The 24,696-nt window shown below is 36.3% G+C and overlaps 1 protein-coding gene across 1 annotated transcript; it reads right to left on the bottom strand.

Annotated features, from left to right (window-relative positions):
• Nucleotides 1–673: 673 nt before the first annotated feature.
• On the bottom strand, nt 674–24,614 carry LOC135672871 (suppressor of RPS4-RLD 1-like). The gene is made up of 23 exons (XM_065181330.1): nt 24,338–24,614; nt 24,145–24,254; nt 23,281–23,870; nt 18,878–18,922; nt 18,688–18,789; nt 18,533–18,613; nt 16,906–16,972; nt 16,215–16,315; nt 14,875–14,982; nt 13,674–13,744; nt 13,484–13,540; nt 12,404–12,512; nt 11,897–11,977; nt 10,412–10,498; nt 8,210–8,416; nt 5,459–5,766; nt 3,130–3,216; nt 2,961–3,060; nt 2,591–2,682; nt 2,382–2,420; nt 2,207–2,297; nt 1,280–1,377; nt 674–1,191 (listed from the first exon to the last, which is right to left on the bottom strand). Exons 1-23 carry the CDS (start codon nt 24,457–24,459, stop codon nt 903–905), a joined length of 3,042 nt encoding a protein of 1,013 aa, XP_065037402.1. The 5' UTR covers nt 24,460–24,614; the 3' UTR covers nt 674–902.
• Nucleotides 24,615–24,696: the final 82 nt, after the last annotated feature.

The raw sequence follows: 24,696 nt of genomic DNA, 5'->3' as shown, positions 1-24,696 counted from the left end.
ATCGTTCCAACGATGCCGATTTTTCATGATTGATGGAGATTAACATTATTATTCCTACTATTCCCATCCCATCAGAAAAATATATTTGTATACCCATCCTTGGAAATAAATAGGTCTGCCGTACCGAGTCATACCGCTCGGTACGAACGGTACATACCAGTCCGATAAATTATCGGTATACGAACCGATTGTTATCGGTCCGAGAGTACCGAGCACTGCAGCAGTGCTACAATACTCGATACACCTGGATGTACCACTCGATATACCGTACCATATCGGTACTGAACCCAGATCGAAATACCGATACGGTACGATATTACGAATCTTAGAAATAACATTATTTATCATCTGTCTTTAAAAAATGAACGTTTTAGACCCAAAAAATATTTAATACTGGTTCGATCGAAAGAGAAGGGACTCACTCTCAGGGTGCCAATCTATTCAAACACAATTGCAGGCGTAAACTCCACCCGTGACTGCTGCATCTCATAAATATATCATCTCTTGATCACTTCGGTCAGTGGTATGGATCAGTACATGGAATCATGTCACACTTTATGATGGATGAGCATAATATGATAAAAGAGAGGAAAGCACTTGACGCATGCAAAGAATACTCTTAGCACATAGGCATGGTCATTAGCTATCATACATAATTAAAACATACCGCAACTTGTTTAACAATAACCTATATTTCAATTCACAACACAACATTTACTTCAATACATGAATATATATAGTACTCGATACAACTCTAGTGAATGAGAATAAAAATACATCTGGACATCGAAAATGAAACCAAACGTCAGAATTCCAAAAGCACCACATGGCCAATTTAAATAGACAAGTAGACAGATGATTGTAAAAGCGGTGGCATTCATTGGATTTTAACAGAACCAAGCTTAAGCATCATAAGAACTTAAAGCAGCAATAATGGATCCTGTCGTAGCAAATGCCAAGGTTATATCTGGATAATCTTTCCAAGCCGTGTTAATTCTGACTGATGGATAGAGCCAAGGTTTAATGGAGGACAAGAAGACGTCCGGGTTGGGCGATAGTATGGCCTCCCAATCAACCTGAACACCCGGAGGGATGCTTCCAGTGACCTCCATGTTGGCTGCAAGAAATAGCCCCAACAGTACTATATAACCAACCACAGCAGAACCTCTTGACAGCGGCATGAAGTTATACCTGCAAAATTTAATAATGTTGCCGTTGGATTTACATAAATGCAAAAGCTTGTCCAGATTTAATTTGTTCTGTGTCATTCTCCAAGTACCAGTAATAAGTCATTCTTAGGATTGCATCTTTCACATTCTCGAGCATAGTAAGGTCGGTCGACGAATATATCTCGCTGGTGTAGGCACTGCAGATGGCCTGCATGTAAACAAGTTCAAGGTGAACTAACAGAGTTTACAACTAGAAACAAAATCCTACCCAAAAAATAAAACATAAAAATCAACAATTGATGCTAGTTGTTGTTTTTGAAGAAGCATGTCCGAGCAAGAATTTAAATCTCAGCCCAATACTGGTTTTAACAAGCATTAGAATCAATAAGGTGCCATTTACTGAGTGGTATGCTGACCTTTCACACATAATAATAACACTATTGTAGGATAGGTTCGGAACATGACAATGGAATCCACACAATAAAATCTTGAAGTTAAAGTTACAAAATTAACAATAGCAAGGAATTCACCATGAAAGCAAAACCAAGAATGATGTTTGTGAAGAAAATGGAAGACATTCAAATAAAAGTGAACATACATTAATAAAAAACACTGCATATTTCAAGGAAGAAGTCATTAGGATAAATTTCAAGGTTACTAATTCTGGAGTCACTTCAAAGATTACTGCTCAATCAAATCAGAACAAGGTTTGAAGGTATGAAGCAGAAATACTAATGCTTGACTTTCAGGGATATAACTGCAGTAGCTGTATGTTGGTGTAAGAGACCATGAATGAAGAAACATGGTACAAGCAAAGATGTAATCGACTCAGATTTTATTATGAATGTAAATGGATAGCTTGCTGGTTCCATTTTGCTAATGACAAATGCCTTTTCTTTGGTATAACAAATGCCTCCTTGGAATATCATTTGTAGTCAAAACACAATTCGGTATATTAACTTTTGGAACAGGATAATGATAGAGCCAACTAATTTCATGATTTGCTTCACAAATAAAAATTGAGATTATGGTCATACCTCCCATGCTGTTGCCATTTCCTCACTATATTCGTCCCATCTAGATGGTGTACAGGGTGTCCGAATCGCAAAATCAAATCCTATCTTATCCCTGCAGATATGAAAGTGAGATGAGACCATGAGAAACAATGACACACTTTCGATAGCACCAGGGATCAAGTATTCAAGGAATTACATTTTCTGAAGAGTAATTCTTGTCCCTTCAAGATGCTTCCTGAACACAAAAAATGCTGAACACGTCAATGAATGTACAGAAATGTAGTATGTGCAAGGTACTAGTTATATCCAAGTCGAGTTTAAAACTTTAAATAGTTATAGCAAGCATGAGAATGTGTGGCAAAATTCAAAAAAGGGTAGCATATGCATAGTTTGAGACAGTGTTACCCCTCAAATGCTGTGCTCTCACAAGTAGTACCCACCCAGAAGTTTTCATCAATTACACCATACAAGTCAGAGCAGGATCCTGCATGTATTATCTGTAGGTGATATAGACACTAGATAGTGAAAAATGACCCATAGTAAGAATAATCTAATAGACACAATACAGCAGAATGAAATTACCAAGTAGTTAAGAACAAAATGAAAAAAAAAAAACATTAAGCAAAAAACAAGAACATAAATTAGCTGTAGCGCCTTACATCTAACTCGATAATCATTGGAAGACAGAAGACGTACTATAAGCTTTACGTTTCTTATACTTCAAAAAAGTCAAAAGATTAAGATGTCGAATATGGTGAGGCATCAATGTTCTCACCTTTTGTAATTTCCCAGCTCCTGAGAGATCAATAATTTTATCTGCTGCATTATTCACATATTTTATGTCTTTGATGATAGACTTTGCAACATCAAATATCCTGTACAGAATGGACCAACTATCAGCTTATACTTGAATTTCTAACTCGTTTATAAAGTTAGATTTATACCTTTGATAGTTGGGATAGTAACGGACAACTTTTGCTTGCCCAAGAAGCATCGGTGTGTGAGAACCAAATCCAGAATTGAACTCCTCACTATTTTTAAAAGAGCAAGAAAAACATATTTATTAGAAGAGATAACGATAGCAATTTAATTTGTATCTTGACAATAAAAAAGAATTCAATGTTATCTTAGTAAGTTACAACTTGAGATCAGATTCACCTCAGGTTACCTCACATGACCAAGCAAAAAGGAAACAGAGATAATCACCATGACAGTTATCAGAAAGACCAAATTGAAACTAATGGAATGGAAACAAGACCAAATGTTGAGAATTTATGCATGCAGCAGCAAATGGAGCACCAGGTCTTGAATGATCAAGTTATCGGTGTTTCTCCTTGAAGCTATACATATTTGTTCAAAGCAGATGCACCAAATTAATCCAAAGAACAAAAAAAGGGACCATACATATATATATATATATATATATATATATATATATATGTGTGTGTGTGTGTGTGTGTGTGTGTGTGTGTGTGTGTAACTCCTTTTATCTGCTAAGAATAAGTCATATCATATTCCAGTAATCTAATATAGGCAATTCTTCTATTTATTTAGAAAACTCTTTCTGTCATATGTTAAAAATAAGCAATGTCATTCAATACACATCTAGCATAGGAAACTTCAAGTATATTATGGAACTGGTAAAAAAAATTGACTTGCATTCAAGCACAGCCACAATGGATAGACCTAGAAATCCCTTTGAAAGCTACTGGTATACAAGAGGATACTGCAATACAATAATGATCCAGGTTATCAACAATAATTTGCCATGAGATTTATTAAAAAAAAGGCTAGAAGAAAGCTCATGTTTCCATGCAACTTAAACCACAAGCTATATCATGAACAGCAGATGTTCCAACGAAAGAAGCTAGGACAGCAATTACAGAAACTCAATTGAACCAGTACCACGCAATTGAGTTAACTTATAAACAGACTACTTTGAAGAACTTTAGATGACAAATAGCACCCAGAAATGTCAAGAAAACAAATCAGCAAAGCTAATAATAAAAAGAAAAAAAGAAAAAAATGATATATAAGTACCATTAATAATTGAAAGAAATCAATAGGAAGAGATCATGGAAGAACAATTGAAAAGAAGAGTCACAGTGGAAAATATTGGAGATGTTGAGCAAGTTGAGAGTCAACAAAGAAATACAAGAAATGAGGTCAAGTATATGGTATGCCTGCATGCACCATAGTACTAGAGGAAGGAAGATGGAAGAGGAAGAATAAGGAAGGTCGAGGAGGTGGAGGAACAGGATGAGAAGGAGAAGGAGAAGCACCTGAAGAGTGCGACATGCTGCAAGCAAACCGCTGATGGTGGTGCAGCGACATTGCAGAGGGAAGATGAGCTCACAAGCAGTTTCGAACTCTAGAACAAAGTCGATGCATCAAAAACACCACTCCTTGCCTAAAGAAAAAAGAAACCAACCGGACCACCTAAAATCAAGAGGTCCATAACTCGGTTCATGCCTGGACCAGTTAATACTGGTCAGTTGGACTGGTATGGGCGAAATTGAATTCTGAAGAAAAAGTCAATGGATCACCCCAATCCACCATAAAAAGTCAAAATAGTAGAAAATGTATCTCATAGCCCGAAAAGGCAAGCACATCAAATAAAAAGATAGGACAGACAGGAAGAACAAAGACGCAATAGTTAAAACTTCTTTTTCCTCATTCAGAAGTAACAGTCCAACATGCGACTTCTTATCCTCTTATCATGAGCCCTTATCAACTTTTAAGATCATATCCATAGTCTGCTTCATATTGAGGCATACCCAACAAACTGAGAGTCCAGCACCAATACAAAATCATAATACAATACCACTGGCTTGTACCAGTTGACACAATTGTCGGTGTATGTTCAGATGCCAGCCTGCCTAAAATTGACTTGGTAAAAATGAAAAGCCATGTTGGAAAGTACCACATGCATCTCATTTGAGTTGCAAAACACAAAGATAGTTAAAGTGATTTCCATACCCTCTATTGTTATCATGTAAACGCTTCTCTTAAAATAAAATTGCACGGAGAGAAAATTGTAGGAACATAAGAACCGTAGAAAGCATATAAATAGATGGCGATCAAAATGACCAGAGGGTTCACAAACAAAGTTTTGAAGAAAATAACAGAATCAGAAGCAAAAGAGTTCTCGTCATACATATTAATTTGCTGTTTAAATAACAGTATCACTAGAATCTAATTGAGAACTTTCTTTTGCAAAATGAAAACATAAGATCAAGTTTATTAAAAAGAAATAAAGACAGAGGTAACCACCTTAGCTTATTTACCCAGACAACAGGGTCACAAGGTTCAGAGATCTGCCTCCATTTTACAGCAACAGAGTAAACATCTTGCCAAGAAAGAGAACGGGCAGAAGCATATTTGTCTTCATTTGAACCATATGAAGAAGTTTCTGATAAGCCACTAGTGGTACAGCATGCACCACCTCTATTTTGACTCACTATATTGAGTCTTTCCTTTTTCCGAGTCTTTTTACCATTCTTATTTGCATTTCGAAGAAAGCGCCAATACTTTGCCACCTTCTGAGCCACCTCAATAGCAGCTAACCCAGCCATACGATACTAAAAAATAGTCAAACATTGAATTATAGTAAGCAAGAATTTACAAGACAAGGTAACAATAATGCACCAGATGAAACAATGTATACAATATAAAATACACACATAAGTCCATCATCATGTCCAATCAAGTTTGGAAAGTAATGTACATCATACTTACAAACACAAAGGCCCTGATTATAAGTCTTAAGGGAAAATTCATATATACCCCTCCACTCATAATTTCACATAAACCCTTTCGAAGTTGCATATATCATAAGTACCTTTCTAAGGTTAACAAATTTTAATGAATACTAATTCAAATAAGAGATGGGCTTACATGAAAGCACAGAGCATAACAAAAGATTTAATAATTATAATGGACACCATTATGTTTGCGTTGTTAGAGGAGCATATGTGAAATTTAATATATTTTTAAAGATACATATGAAGATGCCCTAACTTCTAAATAACCTGAATATATGTCTAACCAATGAGCAACATGATAGCTGTAATTTTAAGCATGCCTCCGTGCATGGACCAAGCAGTAGGAGTCTGACTATTTGAATGAAGTTTTGATATACTTGTCAGTTTAATCAATAATCTTCCACCAGTTTCAAGAAGTAGCTTAAGATATTATGTGCCAGCTTCTAAAGAGACTACTCTTACATTTTTCTGATACTGATTAGACAATATGCAACGAAGTAGAGTTAAACATGACAAACTGGAACATCAAATGTTCAATTGATATTTAAATGCTACCAATGTCCTTAAGGTACCAAGGTAAACTGTATCAGGAATATCAAATATTCATGTATCAGGATAAATGCATCAGGTGAGTGTCACCAATCTATCACTGGAAAAGAAGACCACTTCACCTACAAATGTAAGATTAAGATCCATTTTAGCCCTTGTGATTTTGATCATAAACCTTTTAGGTCCTTATGGTTTACTTGTGTCTAAAATAACCCTTACATTTTTAAAAACGTAGCATAAAAGTCACTTCCGTCAAATCTGAATTAACATAAGCTAGAGTCTACTTACGTGATATATTGATTCACAATAAACTATTAATATAATGACACGTATAATTTAGGTTTAAGATTCATTTTAACCCTTGTACTTTTGACTATAGACCTCTAAAGCTCTTATGGTTTACTCGTGTCTAAAATAACCCCTACATTTTAAAAAACGTAGCATATAAGCCCTCCCCGTCAAGTCTGAGTTAACAAACGTTAGAGTCTAATTACATGACATGCTGACTCACAATAAACCATTAATATAATGACATGTGTAATTTAAGTTTAAAAAAAAAAACTGAGACCTCCATCAATGGCAGGAGAAGGCATTGTCATGGAAGCGACCACTAGTAGCAACACCGAGTCGCTGCTGCCTAACAGAGCGTCATACGCACGTAGCCTCTCCCGCGCTGACGACGAGCTCATGAGCTTTCGGTCCTACCTTAGGTGGATGTGCATCGACTAGTCCGACGCTAGGCACACAATGGTCTCATAGTCTCTCTTCCTCCTCTTGAGCGTCTTTGTCCCCACCACTTCCCACTTCATCCTCTCCTGCGCCCCCACCCGTCGCGCCTACGATGTGGTGGTCCAACTCTCCCTCACCACCGACTTTGGCCTCTCCTACCTCTACCTCTCCGCCTTCGTCTGCCACTATGACCTCCACCGCTTCCTCTTCCTCAACAAGCTGGTCGGGGAGGTGGCTAAAATGGATCTTAACCCTAAATTACACGTGTCATTATGTTAATAGTTTATTGTGAGTCAGCATGCCACATAAGCAGACTATAACGTCTATTAACTCAGACTTGACGGGAGGGGCTTATATACTATGCTTTTTAAAATATAGGGATTATTTTAGACACGAGTAAACCATAAGGGCTTAAGAAATTTATAGCCAAAATCACAAGGGCTAAAATGGATCTTAACCCTAAATTACACGTGTCATTATATTAATAGTTTATTGTGAATCAGCCTGCCATGTAAGCAAACTCTAACGTCTGTTAACTCGGACTTAACGGGAGGGACTTATATGCTACATTTTTAAAATATAGGGGTTATCTTAGATACAAGTAAACCATAGGGGCTTAAGAGGTCCATGACCAAAACTCAAGAGGCTAAGATGGACCTTAACCCACAAATGTATACTAAACTTTTATTAGATAAATTTTAAAATTCTGCAAACATGTATGTTGCTATCAAATTTTGTAGAGGCAAATGTTAATAATATAGGACAGGACAGATGAATCAAATATGCAAAATTGAGTGTATGAACAGATGTGCCTAGTTAGGCTGTAATTTGTTGCATGGGAACAAAACTAATAAAATACAATTAAATGCAGTAATATTTTGCTGCAGAGCAAGCTAAAAGCAATCAACAATGTGCAAATAGGATGTGATGTGGCCATCCAGAAACATAGAAATTTCAAGTACAATATGAAATAACTGATCACCTGACGATTATTTTGCATGAAACCCGGACAATCATATTGTATCTTCTGGCCAATAACATCTGCCACATGTAGCAGAATTTGTTTATGCTTTGTAACAACAAAATCTTGCTTCTTTAGGCGACCCTTTTTCAGGGATTCTTTCAAGGGAGGTTGCCTGTATACCCTCTCACATACATATTGTGGATGCAGACGTTTACACCAGTATTCCTGTATGAAGGTTTTAGTTGCAACTTGTCTTGATCAGTATAAATTCTATTAGCATAAAACGTGGAAAGAAAAACCCATAAAGAAACAAATATAGAAGGGAAGATGAAAATCTTGTCATATGAATCTTACACCTGCCCGCAAAACCCTCTTTATCCTGGACAAGAATTAAGTACAATGCAATGGCATTGAACAAAGAATAGGTCAACTTTTCATTTAAGCAAATTTCAAACACAAGATCTTAAGTAGTTTTTACACAAACACAGATGGGAATATATGTATATATATGCATGTACTTATGCTCTAATAGACATATACTTAAAGATGAGCCTTGTGACTATAAAGATTAATCAATAACATGCCATCGTCACTAAAATATTATATAGGAAAAAGGTTAGACTTGAGAACCACCTACAGAAAACAAGCTCTATCAAGAGGCTGTCTAAATCTCATCGCACTCAGCTTATTTACACTAGAACAGCTGTGCTACTGTGAGAAATCATGCCAAAGATCGTGTTGTCCAATCAGTGCTTTTGTCAAAATGCTAGACAAATAAAACTTTAAATACCCAGACTTGGACACAACCACAATTGTATTTGGTAAGATGTGTATCAATCATCATTAGATACCAATTACTAGGGATAAGTACTCAAAGTTCAGATGTGATACTGGTTACATTAATCTGAAGCAATTTTTTCAGGATTTTAATCACCAATCAATAATTGATCCATCTTTAAGCTTGATCATCGGCATTATGTCTAGGTTAATTGATTATGAATATTGCAAGTAGAGAAAGCAACAGAAAAATAAAGGATTAGGAACATATACCACAAAGAAATTCAATTGTAATGATTAGAAAGAATCATGGAGGGTGACTAAAATAAAGGAGATCAAGTGGAATAGTCCTGTAAGAGCTTCTTAAGTGTTTAAACCAAGCTTCTCTAAAATGAGTTAAATCTGAATTAGTTAAAGTATCGATGAGACAGATTAAACTTCATTATTCATCTTTTTTATGACCGCTTGATATCTAGCAACAAGTATAGGCCCAAATGCACAAGGCTTTCACCAGGGCCTAGGAAAAAAATACTTAGTCGTAATTTGGAAACCACTGCTTTTGTGATCCAAACCACAGGTCGCCAAGGAGAACCTTGCATAATGCTAGGGATCACCCTCTTACTATTAAATATAGGTACAATAGATGAGTTACAACCACTGTACAAAAAGAATTTCTTAAGCTTTCCATTTAGAAAGGAAATTAGCACTAAATTATTGGTTTGCATGTTAAAAACTCATGCTAAAAAGACCATTAGCTTTAAATCACCTACTGATGCTTTTTCATGATGAGATGTACAGGATGTTGCAAGCTCAAGCCTATATCTGCATGTCTAAAGAAAAAAGAAAAGTCTATAGGTCCTTTTGCTTAGTGCCAACCTGCAGGCCATGGAAAAAAGAAAACCTAGTTATTCAACTACAGCCTGGGCCACCATGTGAAGTATCTAGAAACATGTGTCTCAAAAGCCATTTTCATGTTCATATCCATGCAATTCTTGTGTCTAGAAACTTTTTGGCCAAGATAATATTAGTCGTGACATCACTTTTTATTTTTTTGAAAAAATCATTTGACCGATGCTTATTCTGGGATGAGTCAGCAACCAGTAAATCCAGTTATAAGACAGGTTATGACTAAGAGAAGTTAATGACACTTCCAAATAAGTCAAACATCACCAATTCTATGTCAAATATAAAATGGAAAAACATTAAATCGAATACTCCTAAATCCTAATTGCCTACAGTTAACATGGTAAGACTGAAGTGGTTCTCAACACTATATGGGACAAAAATATCACCTCCAAAGAAACGCTTTATCAGGCAATAAAGGTAAACATCAAAGTTCATAGCAGTTAAAATATGATGTAATGCTGGCTATATTCTGTATATTCAAGATACAAATGTATGAGTAACTACAAGAAAATATTAAAGTAACAAACAACAAACTACCTTAAAAAGTGGATCAATATCACCATCAATATCAAACCAGCAAAATTCACTGTTGACCTTCGATGCAGTATATAAAGCAAGTTCTTTCTACAGATTTAATGAGGGATACACAAGTTAGTGGCCTTGGTTTCAGAAATAATTGTATAAAAGAGTAATTTTTTTGTCAAAACACAATAAACGTGATACATAAAGGTGCTACAGATGTAAGTTTCAAAGATATATGTACCAAAGGCAATCAAACAAGAAATACACTGTTATTGTCAATTACCAAGACACAGAGCAGAAAATAACAATGCAGAAAAAAACCCGATCTATTTTAACCCACAAAGTCAGTTTTGGTTGATTATTGCATGTGCCAGCATCTACTAAAAGAGCTAATAGTGCAGCTTAGACATGTAAACTAAAAACAATATCTCAATGATGTTTGTTGAACATGCCTGTGAATTTAAACAAAATAAAAAATGTCGTAAAAAACAAGGATTAATTATTGCAAGTTATATCAGAGTAAGTGGTTCAACCTAATTCTGAGGTCTAAAGTTAATCTTCTGTCCAAGACTAATCTATGTACAAGGACTTACCTGAACTCTAATTTTGTTGAAATATTATTCAGGAAAATTTTAATTACATATCTAATTTTCGACGTACAAGTGGTGCCAAGTCCATGATGCAGGTAAAATTTTGATATGAAGCACCTTTCCAAAAGACAAAATAATAAATGTCAAATGCAACACCCTACCCAGAGAGGCATAATTGTCTCATTATGTGCTTCAGAAGAAAGGATAGTCATGCTACTGAATGTCCTAACTCAAATATTAGAGATGGTCTGTTACTGAGACCCCAAACAGGGATCTTGATGAAATAAACCCCCGTCTTATTTGACTTCGGTTGTGGCCACCAGCCTAAAAAAGAAAGGAGACCAAACAAGAAAGGCTTCTGTATGTACTCAGTAGCATCCCACCACATTCTTCCATCTGAAGGAGATCAGAGAAGAGAACAAACAGTTGGAGGAAAACCAGGTTTCTGAATTTTTTTTCTTTTTCATTTTATTTTAATTATTATTTGTGAGTAACACCAGCTCACCTTGCAAGCATCAACTGTTCCAAGAACAGTCTGATACGATAGGTGCCAGAGGTACTTAGATCCTTGAACAACAACAATCCAACTAACTTTGATAACTGAGATGAAAATGATTTACTGAGATCAATATAGGAGTATCTCAATCAGGCAACATCACTGTCTTGCTTAACTTAAAAAATTAAGCCACTAATTGGAAGAAAATATTGCCATCCCAGCAAATGCATCAAATGAGAAATATAAACCTGCAAAATTCCCAAATCTGTATCCAGTTCAGTGACTGAACATTGTGCACACAGAAAGTGAGAGCACAGTAGCTGCAGGTGGTAACCACAACCACCCCATAAAATTCTTGCGTGCTTAGAGGAAAAAAAACAGAAAGCGATAAGAGAAGTAACAAATATGACTTGCCTGATAGAAGGCCAAACATTGTAGTACAAATTTATCCATGGAATCATGTTCCAAATCCAGAACAGCATCATAGTCCTTAACCTAATATGACAAAAAACGAACAAAGTTAAAAAAGCCCATGCATCAGGGACAGATTAGAATGATAGAGCTTGGTGAATACAACTGGTAAACTTGACAAGACATACATGGAAGTATAAAAATTCACCAAGGTATTCGAAACCCTCGAATAATTCACAAGTGTTTCCTTGGCTTAGAAACTTTCAGAATGAATCTTTAAAGCAGAACTAGTCTAAGATTAATCAACTAATATAATTATTTATGAATATAGTGAATTATTTCGTAAATGACTAATTAAGAAAAATTCATGAATTAAAGGCAAATGATACTAACATGCTTATGTTGGTGCCAATCAAACAAATAAAACAGATAAACTGATTTTTATTATGTGGGCAAGATTAACAGAAATCATTAAAATCTCAATGACAGGTTAAGAAGAATAAATAGTACCGCATCTCCATATTCTCCAATGGCATGATAGCATGAAGCACGCAAGTATAGACACTCTATATTTGAGTTTTCAATACTGAGTCCAAGAGATAAATCTTTTATTGCAATCCTGTAGTGACCAAACAACCATTAAGTTTGACCAAGCCATGCTGAGAAAAAGTATAGCAAAAAGAAAATTGAGAAGAAATATAAGACAACCAGCAATAAGAATGTAAGCAAACAGCCAACTGACATTTAGCAATGACAACAGTAACAGAGAAATTTTCATGCAATAAGCACTTGTCATTCTCTATTTCTTTCTAGATGCTATTTCTTTAATACAACAACTATGCTTTATATACACACAAAAGATTTCATAACCATCAAAATGACATATCAAAATGTAAGGGTAAATCCTTAAAATTGTTCTTGAATCTAGGAAATAGAGTTCAATCAAATAGAAAAAAATAACAGACAGATGATAGCTGATAGATGATCATAAACTAGTTATTCAATTATGCAAAGGGCAAAAGGAGTGCCAGAATTTGTTATGGCAGATTAAAATCAAGCCGTAACAAATTTTTTATGCAAATCATATAGTGGTAAATGGTTCCAGAATGAGAATTTTTTTCCTATTTACAATCGACAGCCAGTTTTGGCCAATTTTTAATTAGGACTTAATCTTAGAGGATGCCTATATGCCATAAAGATTCATATATGAGAGCAATTAAGGCTCCTCTTGTTTTCTTTTTTTTTCTTTTTTCTTTTTTTTTTTCCACTAGTTACACCCTATAATACTACCAACAAGCAAATGAATATTTGCATCTGAAAGTGTATAAAGCAACTGGGGAAGGTTCACAATTGTGGACATACCATATTGCCCATGGTTTCACTTACATTTATATTGGCATAGGGTTCCCCAGTCGGATTGACTCTTAACATATATCTAGTGCATCATAAGAAGGATAAAGAGTTACAGCTATATAGAAACTCTTTTGGTTAATCCTACCACCTTGACATTAAATAAACTAACTTAAATAATATATCTACTTTGACGACATGCAAGTTATCGAAAACAATCAGACAGAATGACCACATTACCTATGTTGCCCCAACCCATGGTAAAGTAGACCACGTAGGTAATATGCTTTAGCAAACCTGAGGAACATCTCAAGCAAAGAAAGAAGAACATATTAGAAAAGACAGAGATATACCAACTTGATTTGGTCCTTTGGTACTATAGGTAGCTATTAATATGACATCCACATTCACAAACAATTTGCAGCTTTACCTTCCGTTAGCAAGTAGAACTTTTTCAAGACAGTGCAAGGCCTTTTCTGAATTAGCCAAATCCAGGTAGAACTGCATGAAAATACACAAATGTTGAAAAACAATACTAAGGAAGTAATTTAATAAACAAAAGTATCGCTGAACAAAAGCATTTGTTTTTAAATGCATTATAGGCTATAGCCAACAATCTTCAAGAAGTCAGCACACATCTATGTTCTTATAGCCTAACAGGTTAGTATCTTGATAAATTCATCTATTGCAATTTTTTTTTCAAATATATTGTAAATTATCAAAAGACAAAGCCATGCTGCAAAAAAATCTAGAATTAAAGCATGATATAAAAAAATAGAGTGGTTACTATTAGTACGGTAGTACCATTTATTATTTTTTGAATATGTACAGCAATCATAAAATGCTGGCTGCTATAAAGTGCTTTGATGCCAAAGGAAATCTTCCAATATAAATCCAAAATTTAACTCAGATAAGCAAACACCTGGAGGAGGAGTTCTGACAAATAATTTTAACGAGACATATTCTTTTTTGCTCAAAAATATTGGTAGTAAATTAAAAAAGTACTTAAAACACAAGCAGCAAACACAAATAAAAATTAATTGAGGACAAAAAGGAAACAAGGATTACACGAAGAATGATATAGAGAGAAATCATATGCCTATGCATTAAATTTATGGTATAGTAGGATGTACAAATAAAAAGAAGTGCCTCTAATAGAAAAAAAATATATTATCATGAAACAACAATAATGAGAAACATAGCAGTTTTTTATAAGAAATTTACACACATGATAGGATTTGATGGCAAAACAAATTTGCTTCAGCTTATAGCTCAATCAATTAGGAAGCTAAACAGCATATATCATCCAGATTCTAGAAAGATGAAAACACCATTTTCAAGGTAGAGAACAGAAGTGCCTTCTCATCATTAGTTATATTATCTTTGACTATGTATGATATTCTCAGAATTAACAGATGCCAATAATATCAGAGGAAAAATTCTACTGCAGCATATCCAGAATGAGACAATCTTGTGAAAGAATTTATCAATCCACCCTAGAGGCAGAGCTAATTTCTATCTGGAAAATGCAGAAAAAGATTTTTTCAAGATTTTAGAATCAGTACTAAAGACTAATCTAGTTTAAACAGTAGATGTGCCCAGAAAAGTGTAAAGAATCAGAAATCAGCTACCTGTGCAAGATGGGCCCATGCATCAAGGAAACATTGATCAAGATGTAGTGATTTAAGGTGAGCCTCTTCAGCTTGACCATACTCACCAATTGCTGATAATGCCAGACCCTACGGCCATAAACATTAGCAAATTAATCCTAAAATAAAAATGATATTATGCACATTCCCCCATCCACCAACCAAAATTTGAAACTGCAGATAATGTAATATATGCTACTAGTCATAAGGATAACTGCAGATACTGTAATGATTAAAGGGAAGTATGTCTTAAAAAGTAAGAGAATCAATGTGGTAGCCCTACAATAGTTGGGGACAAATTAAAGACATTTACACATCACAAATCCTATAATTCGGCTTGGATTTATCAGAAGAAACATAACAGAAAAAGTTAGTCTCAAGCATCCATGCTTTAGGAATTAAAACTAGAACCTCATGAGTATAAGGTTGTCACTGTCTGATTGTTATCAATAAAATTTACAAGAATTGGAAAGGTAACACTTTGATTATTTATATAGATAGCTCTAGAAGGAAAATTCAGATGATTCAAGAAACAGTTTATTTTTCAAACTAAGATGTAGTACCAGAAGAAATGTTTTTCAGAAGGGAAAACAAGAGTGAAACAAAAAAATTAAAAGCACATAAAAGGGGTCATGGCAAGAAGACAAGTCCTTAATGTGACAATACTTTTTCAGTTTGAATAAATTAGCTCCATGGGACAACTTTAACCACTGCTTTTCTAAGCTGGTCAGCTGTGACACTGCAAGGCCCTAATTATGATGAGAACTTCAAATGAATCTCAATAGATAAGATAAGAAGATCAATTAGGAAACCAGTAAGATAAAGCCTTGGCAGACCAACAAAATTAAACAACAGGCAGGAAACACAACCACAACAAAAATGAGAAGATTGATAGAGTCAAGATGTGCACTTCAAGAATACAGCAATAAGTAAGAAAGATTGTATAACAAAAAAAAGAAATCACAAATATCACCATCACATCATTCAAGAAAGAAGGCACAGAGGAACTACTAGAACTATGGAGATAAAAATTGTTACGGCAGATCCAACATGTATGTAAAAGAAGAGGTTGAAAACAATGTACTAAGACATCTAAAAGTTCCAATAAACAGTATCATCATCTTCTAATAAAAAGGCATTAAGAATGAACATAGACTTTGGTAGAAGGATCATAAAAGATGCAAGTCTCAAGAATACATTTGCAATAACTAGTAATAGCTGATAGAACTTCAAGTGACTTCTTAGATAAGCTTAATTATCTAAAGGTTAAATAATATGCTTACAGAAAAGGAAATCAGGCAAGATACTTAGATAATACTTACCAGGTATGTGTAAGCAGATTTATTTTTCTTAGCACGTTTTATGCATCTAGAAAGATCATCAACAGCAGCATTATAGTCCTTGAATTTAAAATTAACAATTCCTGCAACAAGCCAAATTCATGATCAACTTGGAAAGCATTTTAAATTCTAAAAGTACTACACCAGACAACAATAAGAGTTTTCTTTTTCAACCTCATTAGGAAAAGTTAATATCCATATGTTAAATAAATTACTACTTAATTTATCTGTAGTTGAACCATAAGTGACTTTATATTTTCAAACCAGGAGGTAGAACCAACAGTGAGGAAAGAGTACTTCACTAAAAGAAACCACATTCGATTATTTCCAAGCTGCAGCATGTCATAGCACAAAAAAATTTCAACCCAATTTGGAAACTTAACCTGCCAGATCAACTATAACAGGTTAAAGTGTGCATCACTGGTGTTGCTCAATTCATGTGTGTATCCAAATAACCCAATTGTTCAAGGTGTTAAATCATGAAAGGTGCACCATTAAACCAAGAAACCTTGAAGTGTATGCCAAAATTTAGAAGGCTATAAACCAAGAAACCTTTTGTCTAGACCGAATAGGGTTCCAAGAATAACCTTGCAATGGCGTAGAGAAAAACGTGACAGTTCACATTAGCCTGCAACATTTGAAAATGTGCTCAAGTGGTCAAAAGAACACTGACCTCTTTCATGTAAAATATCTGGTGAGTTTGGTTCAAACTCCAATGCCTTGGTTAAGTCTTCTATGGCCTGAAAATTATAATGTGCATACGTGTTGGATAAAAGTTATAGGACCATTCAAAGTGAATCATTTTATTAAGAGTAACAGAAACAATAAAAGCAATATCATTTTTTTGCCTGTAAGATTCCAAAATTCATAATATATTTGGTATCAGCCAAAAAAAATCTTGTATTAATGCATTTCTGAGTCCTGAAAAATGGAAGAAGAAGAGGAAACCAGGATTCTGTGTGAAAATGCATTAAAAGTACATCTTGCAACAACCGGTTACAAAACCGTTAGACCGGTCTGGTACCAGACTACCAGTATACCATACCGTCCTGTATAATCTGATATCACTAAAAGAATCATAAAAAATGAAAACCGACCAGCGGCACCATATAGTTATATCAGTTCTTCATTAGACTGGTTATTAACTGTAAGTGCATAACTGTCAGACCAGTATCTGAAACCTTGGTCCATTTATTATTAAACATGATATATCATCAAACATCAGTATTGACAAATGACCATAATCGGTAAAGCTTGCTCCTACTCGGGCCAGTGCTTACATCAGTATTGTATAGAGTGATTCCTTTTCCTCTCAATCTTAAAAGCTCATCAGTATAAAATGCCACAATCATCGTCTACCAAGAGTCAACTCTCACATCTGCACTCTGACTAATCAATTTAAGGCTTGACAAAATCAGTATTTTCTTGTGTCCTAGAAGCAGATGAAAGATCCAAAGACATAAAGCACAAGATCAGTTAAAACAAATAGCCTAGCATTGTTTAAGGGTGAAATGCACATTTGATTTTTTTTCAAGAGATAAATCAGATATTTAATGGTTTGCAGAGTTATCTACAAAATATTCTCAGATTCTAATAAACATATAACTCAAATTATTTTTTGGAATTTCTGAGGTATCTTCAGAAATTCAAGCTAGAAAGGAAATATTTTAGTTTCCTATTAAATTCTTCTGATTCACATTTCTTTAATTCAAGAAACTCACAATCAATAGAAATTTCCATCAGATTAATCAAATTAGAAAAAGGATTTAACTTTGCCATTATCTTTCATATGCAAACGATGCTTATATTTCTCTTCCAGTGTTATGTATTTTAGGTTGTACCCCAAGACATGTTACAAATCTGTACTGATTTTCTCTTTCGAACACCAACACGACAATTAAGATTTTCAGATGCTCTGTCTTGAAATATCTGTCCAGAATATTTTCCATTTAATTAGAAGGACATTCCCACTTTGTATCAATTATATTGCAACATTATCATCATGGTTATGACTGAAACCAGTGGAAATTTGTAATTCATGTAAGAATACTAATGTAAATCATCTATTCTCTGTATCACAATGATCTGGTCATATCTATCACAGCATCACTATATCCAACCATAAGATCAAAAGTCAAATTCCCCATCCCTATGTTTCATACACAATCATAATGCTCAAATTCCAAACAGTTCCATGCACTAGACCAGTAGCTATTTGCAGCTGATAATATTCTACATAAACCTAATAGAAGTATATACTATATATATCTAATAACTAAAAAAATTATAAAAAGACTTGCCTCCATAAATTCTCCCAATGCAGCACGTGCCTGCCCACGTCGCTTCCAAGCTTCCCCAGCCGATGGATTGGATTGTATAGCCTGTTGGAGCCATAACAAATTCAACTCAGAAAATATATGTCTAAATTCACTAGTGATTCACATAAATTTTCTACCATGGTGAAGTCAGCAATCGCAGCATCAAGTTCTCTTTGGAATGCATATGCTGTTCCTCTTCCGATTAAAGCCTCCGGATATTCAGGAGTTTCCCTTAAGATCTGTCACGCATACAACTAAGTGAAGCAAATTCACTTGTTATGAGAGAGAGAGAGAGGCAGAATCACAAAATGCAAAAGCAGGTATGACCTGATCAAAAATGGAGAGAGCCTGGTCATAATTTCCTTCATTTACCTGCAAAATCATGTCAATGACAAAAAAATGCTTAAAATACAATAAGGATCTCAAGCCTTCTGCATGATAGAGGCAATGTCAAAAACCAATTTAGTGATCAATGGAAATAAGCTTAAGATGCTATATCTATCCTGTCCCCTATAACATCAGGTACATAATTTTGCTAGTTGTTCAACTGTGCATCAGTATGAAATTGTTTAGTTGCACTATGAATTTGGGAGATGGCTATCAGTTACCAACTACAATAAGAAATCAAGTCAACCAAGTTACCAACTAATTATGGGATCAAAGACTTGCCAAAAGAAATTAGTGTTATGTTAGAATGTTCATAAATAAGTTCACTAATACTATACCAATCAATTCCTGAAATGCAGGCATTGATATAGGAAAATTCAGATTTGTTTTCCTACAGTGCTACAATTAGTCTCTACATTATAACAAAACGGCGTCAGTGCTTAAATGGCTATCTTTAGTATCTACATTCGGTCTTTGCATTATGACAAAATTAAGGCTTTTTAGTTCAAGAATTCTTTGCTCTGAGATCGCCTACCAGTCCATATGATGCACGTTCAGAGATTTAGGAGAAACGTAGTCATTACTCACTAAAACAGAACTAAAATAAAACAACAAAAGTCCTCAAACAATTAAAACCATCTTTGAACAAGCAGACTCGTGGGTTGCAATCAGGAGACTGTCAACAAGGAATCATATGCAACAGCACCAGTCAAATACTACAAGAAACATCAGAAAATCAACATAGCGAAATAAATTTCCTTTTCTTTGCACATGGTTCCTTTTCTTTGTATCCACCAATCCTACCTAAGAACAAAAATCATTTCATCGCTACATCCATCAACAATAGCTGATTTCACGTCAGAGTAACAGATGTAAGACGAGCAGACAAGGCGGTGATGTTAAAAGATAATCGGCATGGATATGCACAAGACAGGAGCAGAAACATGCAACCATGCAAAAAACACTTCCTAGGATTTAACAAGAAAAGGAATGCCAGAAAACTATTTTGTAGAATTAAATAACTCAAAAATTAAGACAACAAGATAACCAGAATTATCTTATTTCTTGCCACTGCAAACACGGTATTGAAATAACAGAAATGACAGGAAGGCAGCAGCAAATGTAAACCATTCAAACCTTAGTTTCATACTGTCCAGTGAAGGAACAGAATGTGATACCACCCACACTGGGTAGAACCTAAAATATGTTCTTTTTTTTCCATTTAATTTACCAACCTTTTAACGATGACAAAGTGAAATCGGGAGATATAACAACATGAACAGGAGTATTATACTCGAAGAATTCCATGGCATAGAATTCCTCTTCCACAATTCTGCATCTTTGAGAGATAAGAAGGTTTCCTCCATAATTGTCAGTAAACACTGGCAAGCTCAACTACCAGTGACAAAGAAAATCACAGCCAGAAGCAAGGTTCGTAATTTCGTATCGTACCAGAGTATCAAGTTCAACTCGGTATGATACAGTACGAGTATACCGAGTGATATATTTTGGCATACCGCTCGATATATATATATATATATATATATATATATATATATATATATATATATATATATATATATATATATATATATATATATATTAAATTTAAAAAATAAAAAAAGGGGCGATGTCATGTCGTTTTTTCTCTCCGCATTGCCTAAGTCGTGAAGCACCCTTGCGACAAAGTCACGGACTTAACTGGAGTTGCCTAAGTCATGAAGCACCCTTGCGCCAACACCTCGGACTTAGCTGGGATTGCCTAAGTCATGAGGCGCCCTTGTGACATATGCGTCTGCAAAGGCTTAGCCTAGTTGTAACCTCGTACAGGTCTCGAAGGACCTGTAAAACAGAAAGTTGATTAGATTGAAAACGAACGACGGACAAATCCCGACGTCTCGCGAAGAGGGAAGCTTTACAAGCAATTCAGCGAGCACCTTGAGTGCAAGAGAGAAAAGATAGGAAGAAGAAAACAAGGACTTTAGAAGGTAGAACGAACAGTTGCAAGTCCACAAACAACTGCTCACCAAGTGCCGAGCGCGAAGGCAAGTTCCTGTCAAGTTAACATGCGAACTTGTGAAGATTGTTCAACACCCGACACTATACCGAAGCCCCATCCAACCCTATGCCACCCGGGGGGTGCCAAGGTGTTGAGATGGCTGACGTTTTGCGTGCAGTTGCGGTGTGCAGAAAACAAGCCGTGGCACACGAAAACGGAGCCATTTTAGAGCAATTCGACGCGGCGAGCGATCGCACTACAGCGATGCGAACTATCATTGCTTATATTTTCCAAGCAAAAACACACAAAACCAAGACAAAACATGCTGCCATGTCCTTGTACAAGCATGCAAAAGCGACGAATGGTTAGTTGAACGAAATTGTTACGGGTGCGCGACGACTGTTCGTGACAGTATGGCGAGAAGAAAACCTCGAAGCCTCGACGACGTCGCCGAGGTTTCTTCTCCCCACGCCAAGGCTTCTTCTCCCACCGCGGATTAGGAGAAGTCACTGACGATGCCGAGGTCTCCTCGCGAAGCCTCGGCGACATCACCGAGGTTTCTTCTCCCCACGCCGAGGCTTCTTCTCCCTGCGTGGATTAAGAGAAGTCGCCGACGACACTGAGGCCTCATCGCCTCATACGAGGAGGCGACATCTCATCTGTGACGTCCGGCGAGGGAGGGCGGCGACGGATCGGGATCGTCGAGGGAGAGCGGCACCGGATCTCCAAGTTCTCCCTTTTCTTCTCCCTCTTCTTCCTTCTCCCTCGACTAATACCGCCCGGTAGCGGGCGGCGACGGTTGATTTCCGTTATCGACCGATTTATGGGGCGGAAACAGCCCCAATCGATGATACCAGGTGGTCCACATACCGGTCTACTAGTAGACCAGTACGTAATGCTCAGTACGAGCGGTATTATTCGAAATTAAAAACCCTGGCTAGAAGCCACATTAACGACCTAAGTTCAAAGCATCATGACAAATGGCAAGTTTCATTTTTTTTATATTTCAACTACAGAAAAGTTCTGCAGGTTCTCTCCCTTTAAGAATGGGTAGCATCAACCAAAACTACCCAATTGCATCTAAATTAACTTTTTTTTTCTATTTATTTTACTAACTTTCTTCTTCCCTATTTAAGTGCCGCCAATACACCAGCAATGCCAGAGGCTGACTGGCATAGCCAATGCCATTAGTAATTCAAAACTTTATCATGAATACAATGTGAGAGGATGTGAGATAGGAAAGTAATTGCCACATCCTCTCTTGAAAAAATATCTACTTCCGCTGCTCCCTAGAGCATATTTTTACTTGGTGATGGACAAATTATCAGGTAGCACCTTCGCCAAAAGCCAGCTGGAAAGGAACTTCCACATGTATTAGCAAAGGCGAAAGTGTTAGAAGTTGTTTCAGTCTTTGTCAAAACAGTTGCCCAAAGAAGAGACGTTTTAACAACTATAGAAAGAGAATGCTCAGATATGAAGCTCAAGTATATCAACCAGTTCACCTCATATGCAGCTAAATGTACTTGCAGGAGAGAGCAGTTAAACTCCTGGTGCAAGTTCATAACAGATCAGCAACATATTGTGATCTCCCACAACTTTGAGCTAAAAATTTCTTTTACTAGTTTAGTTTGATGACAAATTCTATAAATTCAATGAATTCTTATGCTAGTTCAGTTTGATGACAAATTTCTGGTGCAAGTTCATTACAGATCAATCAACATTTTTGTGATCTATCACAACTTTGAATTAGATACTTCTTGTATTAGTTCAGTTTGATGACATTTCTATGCATTGAATGACTTCTCCCATTTCATCGAGATTTGGATGATCTCCAGGAGGTCCTTGCCTCAATAGCCTGGATATCTCGACACTTTGCATCCATATAGTGGGGTGAAGAACTAATGCTTGCTTAAAAGCTTCGCTTACTAGTTCAGTTTAATGATAAATTCTATACATTGAATGATGACGTTATAAAATTATATACTGCTGGTTGTCACTGTTTACTCCAAGATCCTGTCAATTATTTCAAGTTCCTCATATTTCAAATATCTTAATAGCTGCATGATTTCTCAAAAGCATAGCCTTTTAAGTAGTTTGCAATACACTAATCACCAAAGAGCCATTTTGCAACATGCGATATGAACTATCATAACACTTTTAAGCTGACACAGATACGCAATGTTCTAACGGCATGAAATGGGAACCTCATCATGAGATAATTGAAGTTAATAATTCTAGAGAAGATTGGCACTAGCACAAAATTAGATTGCCTCCTTAATATGTTTACCATGAACATCTACAACGTCAACAAGACAAAAGCCATACTACAGAATAAAAGACATACCTGCGATATGCCTCGTGATAATCGGAGATCCAAGCTTATCGACTTGGTCTTCTGAATACCAGTAACAACAACCTTCCGACCCAATTTGGTAGTGTCATTGTACATACTGAAAATATCTGTGCTATCAACAGGTTTGCTGCAGATTTCATGTGTATTCTCTAATTTATGACCGTTAACTGACTCCTTGTCAGATGGTGTAACACCGGAAGAATTCGTGGTGTGTTGAGCATTAGTAGTTGATGAATTTTTTATACAAGAATCTGTGACATGATCTTCAGAGACGACAACTTTTGTAACACTGCTAGAACCATGGTCTTCACAGATAATAGCTTCAGTTTCAGTAGTTGACACATTTGTACTTGAGGAATCCATGATGTGATCTTCAGAGACAACAACCTTTGTTTCACATGATGATGCATCCATCGAGTGGTCTTCACCAGCAAACGATGGAGATTCCCTAGTACCTGCCAATAGCTCTTCCAACTCAAGCAATTGTTTCAAATCTGTCGAATCACAAACAGCATTTTGGTAGCCTTCCTCCCATACATGCAAAGCTTCTTCTTTTCTTCCCAAAGCTGACAGTGCATTGCCTAGTCATAATAGATGGAACTCAGAATCTAACATGAGTACAATAATATAGTTAACCATAAAAATTAATTACTCCTTGTAACCCACAGCAGCAACTGCTTGGGTAACAAAAACCTGGAAAATGCATAACATTAAAAAAATACAACCACGCTATTATAGGACCAGTGGTGTAAGGTCATTCAACAATATAGAATCGCACCGTGCCCTTGTTGGGCATCAAGAACTACAGCAGGAAGCAGTAACGAAACCTACAACAGTCCAATAAAATCCAGGGACCTTTAAGTATGTAAGCTTGAAGGGCATTAGGATTCAGCTGCAGAGCCTTATCACAATCCTTGATCACGTGCTTGTGCAACTCCAACCGGCTGTAGCAGAAGGCTCGATTGCTGCCATCCCCAAACGAAACAACATCAGAAGAAAAGACAAAAAAGGAACATAAACATGCTAAAGAATGGGATCGAATCGGGACCAGATGTCTTGGACCAACGAGGACTTGGCAACGATGGAATCCAGCACTCGAATGGCCTTGGACCAGTTCCTGCCGCTGCAGAGCCTCGCGAGCTCGAGGCGCTCGTTGGCCGCGGGAGCCATCGTCACTTTCTCCCTGCCTACGGGCGGGGGCGAAGCCCTAATTCGCCACCGCGATCGCCAGCCCGTCAACGGGCGGAACGAGAAGGTAGAGAGCGAAGGGGAGGCTGACGATTGGGATTTGGGGCTTCTCTTACCCCACCCCTCATCTCCACCTTTATTCTATGTAGCCACCCCCAATTCTTCAATCATACGCCCCCGAATGTGCTGACATCGCCACTGTGGACGAGTTTATAACTC

The sequence above is a fragment of the Musa acuminata genome, chromosome BXJ1-5, assembly GCF_036884655.1.
Source record: "Musa acuminata AAA Group cultivar baxijiao chromosome BXJ1-5, Cavendish_Baxijiao_AAA, whole genome shotgun sequence".
Classification (NCBI taxonomy): domain Eukaryota; kingdom Viridiplantae; phylum Streptophyta; class Magnoliopsida; order Zingiberales; family Musaceae; genus Musa; species Musa acuminata.
This window is presented reverse-complemented; position numbering and strand designations above follow the sequence as displayed.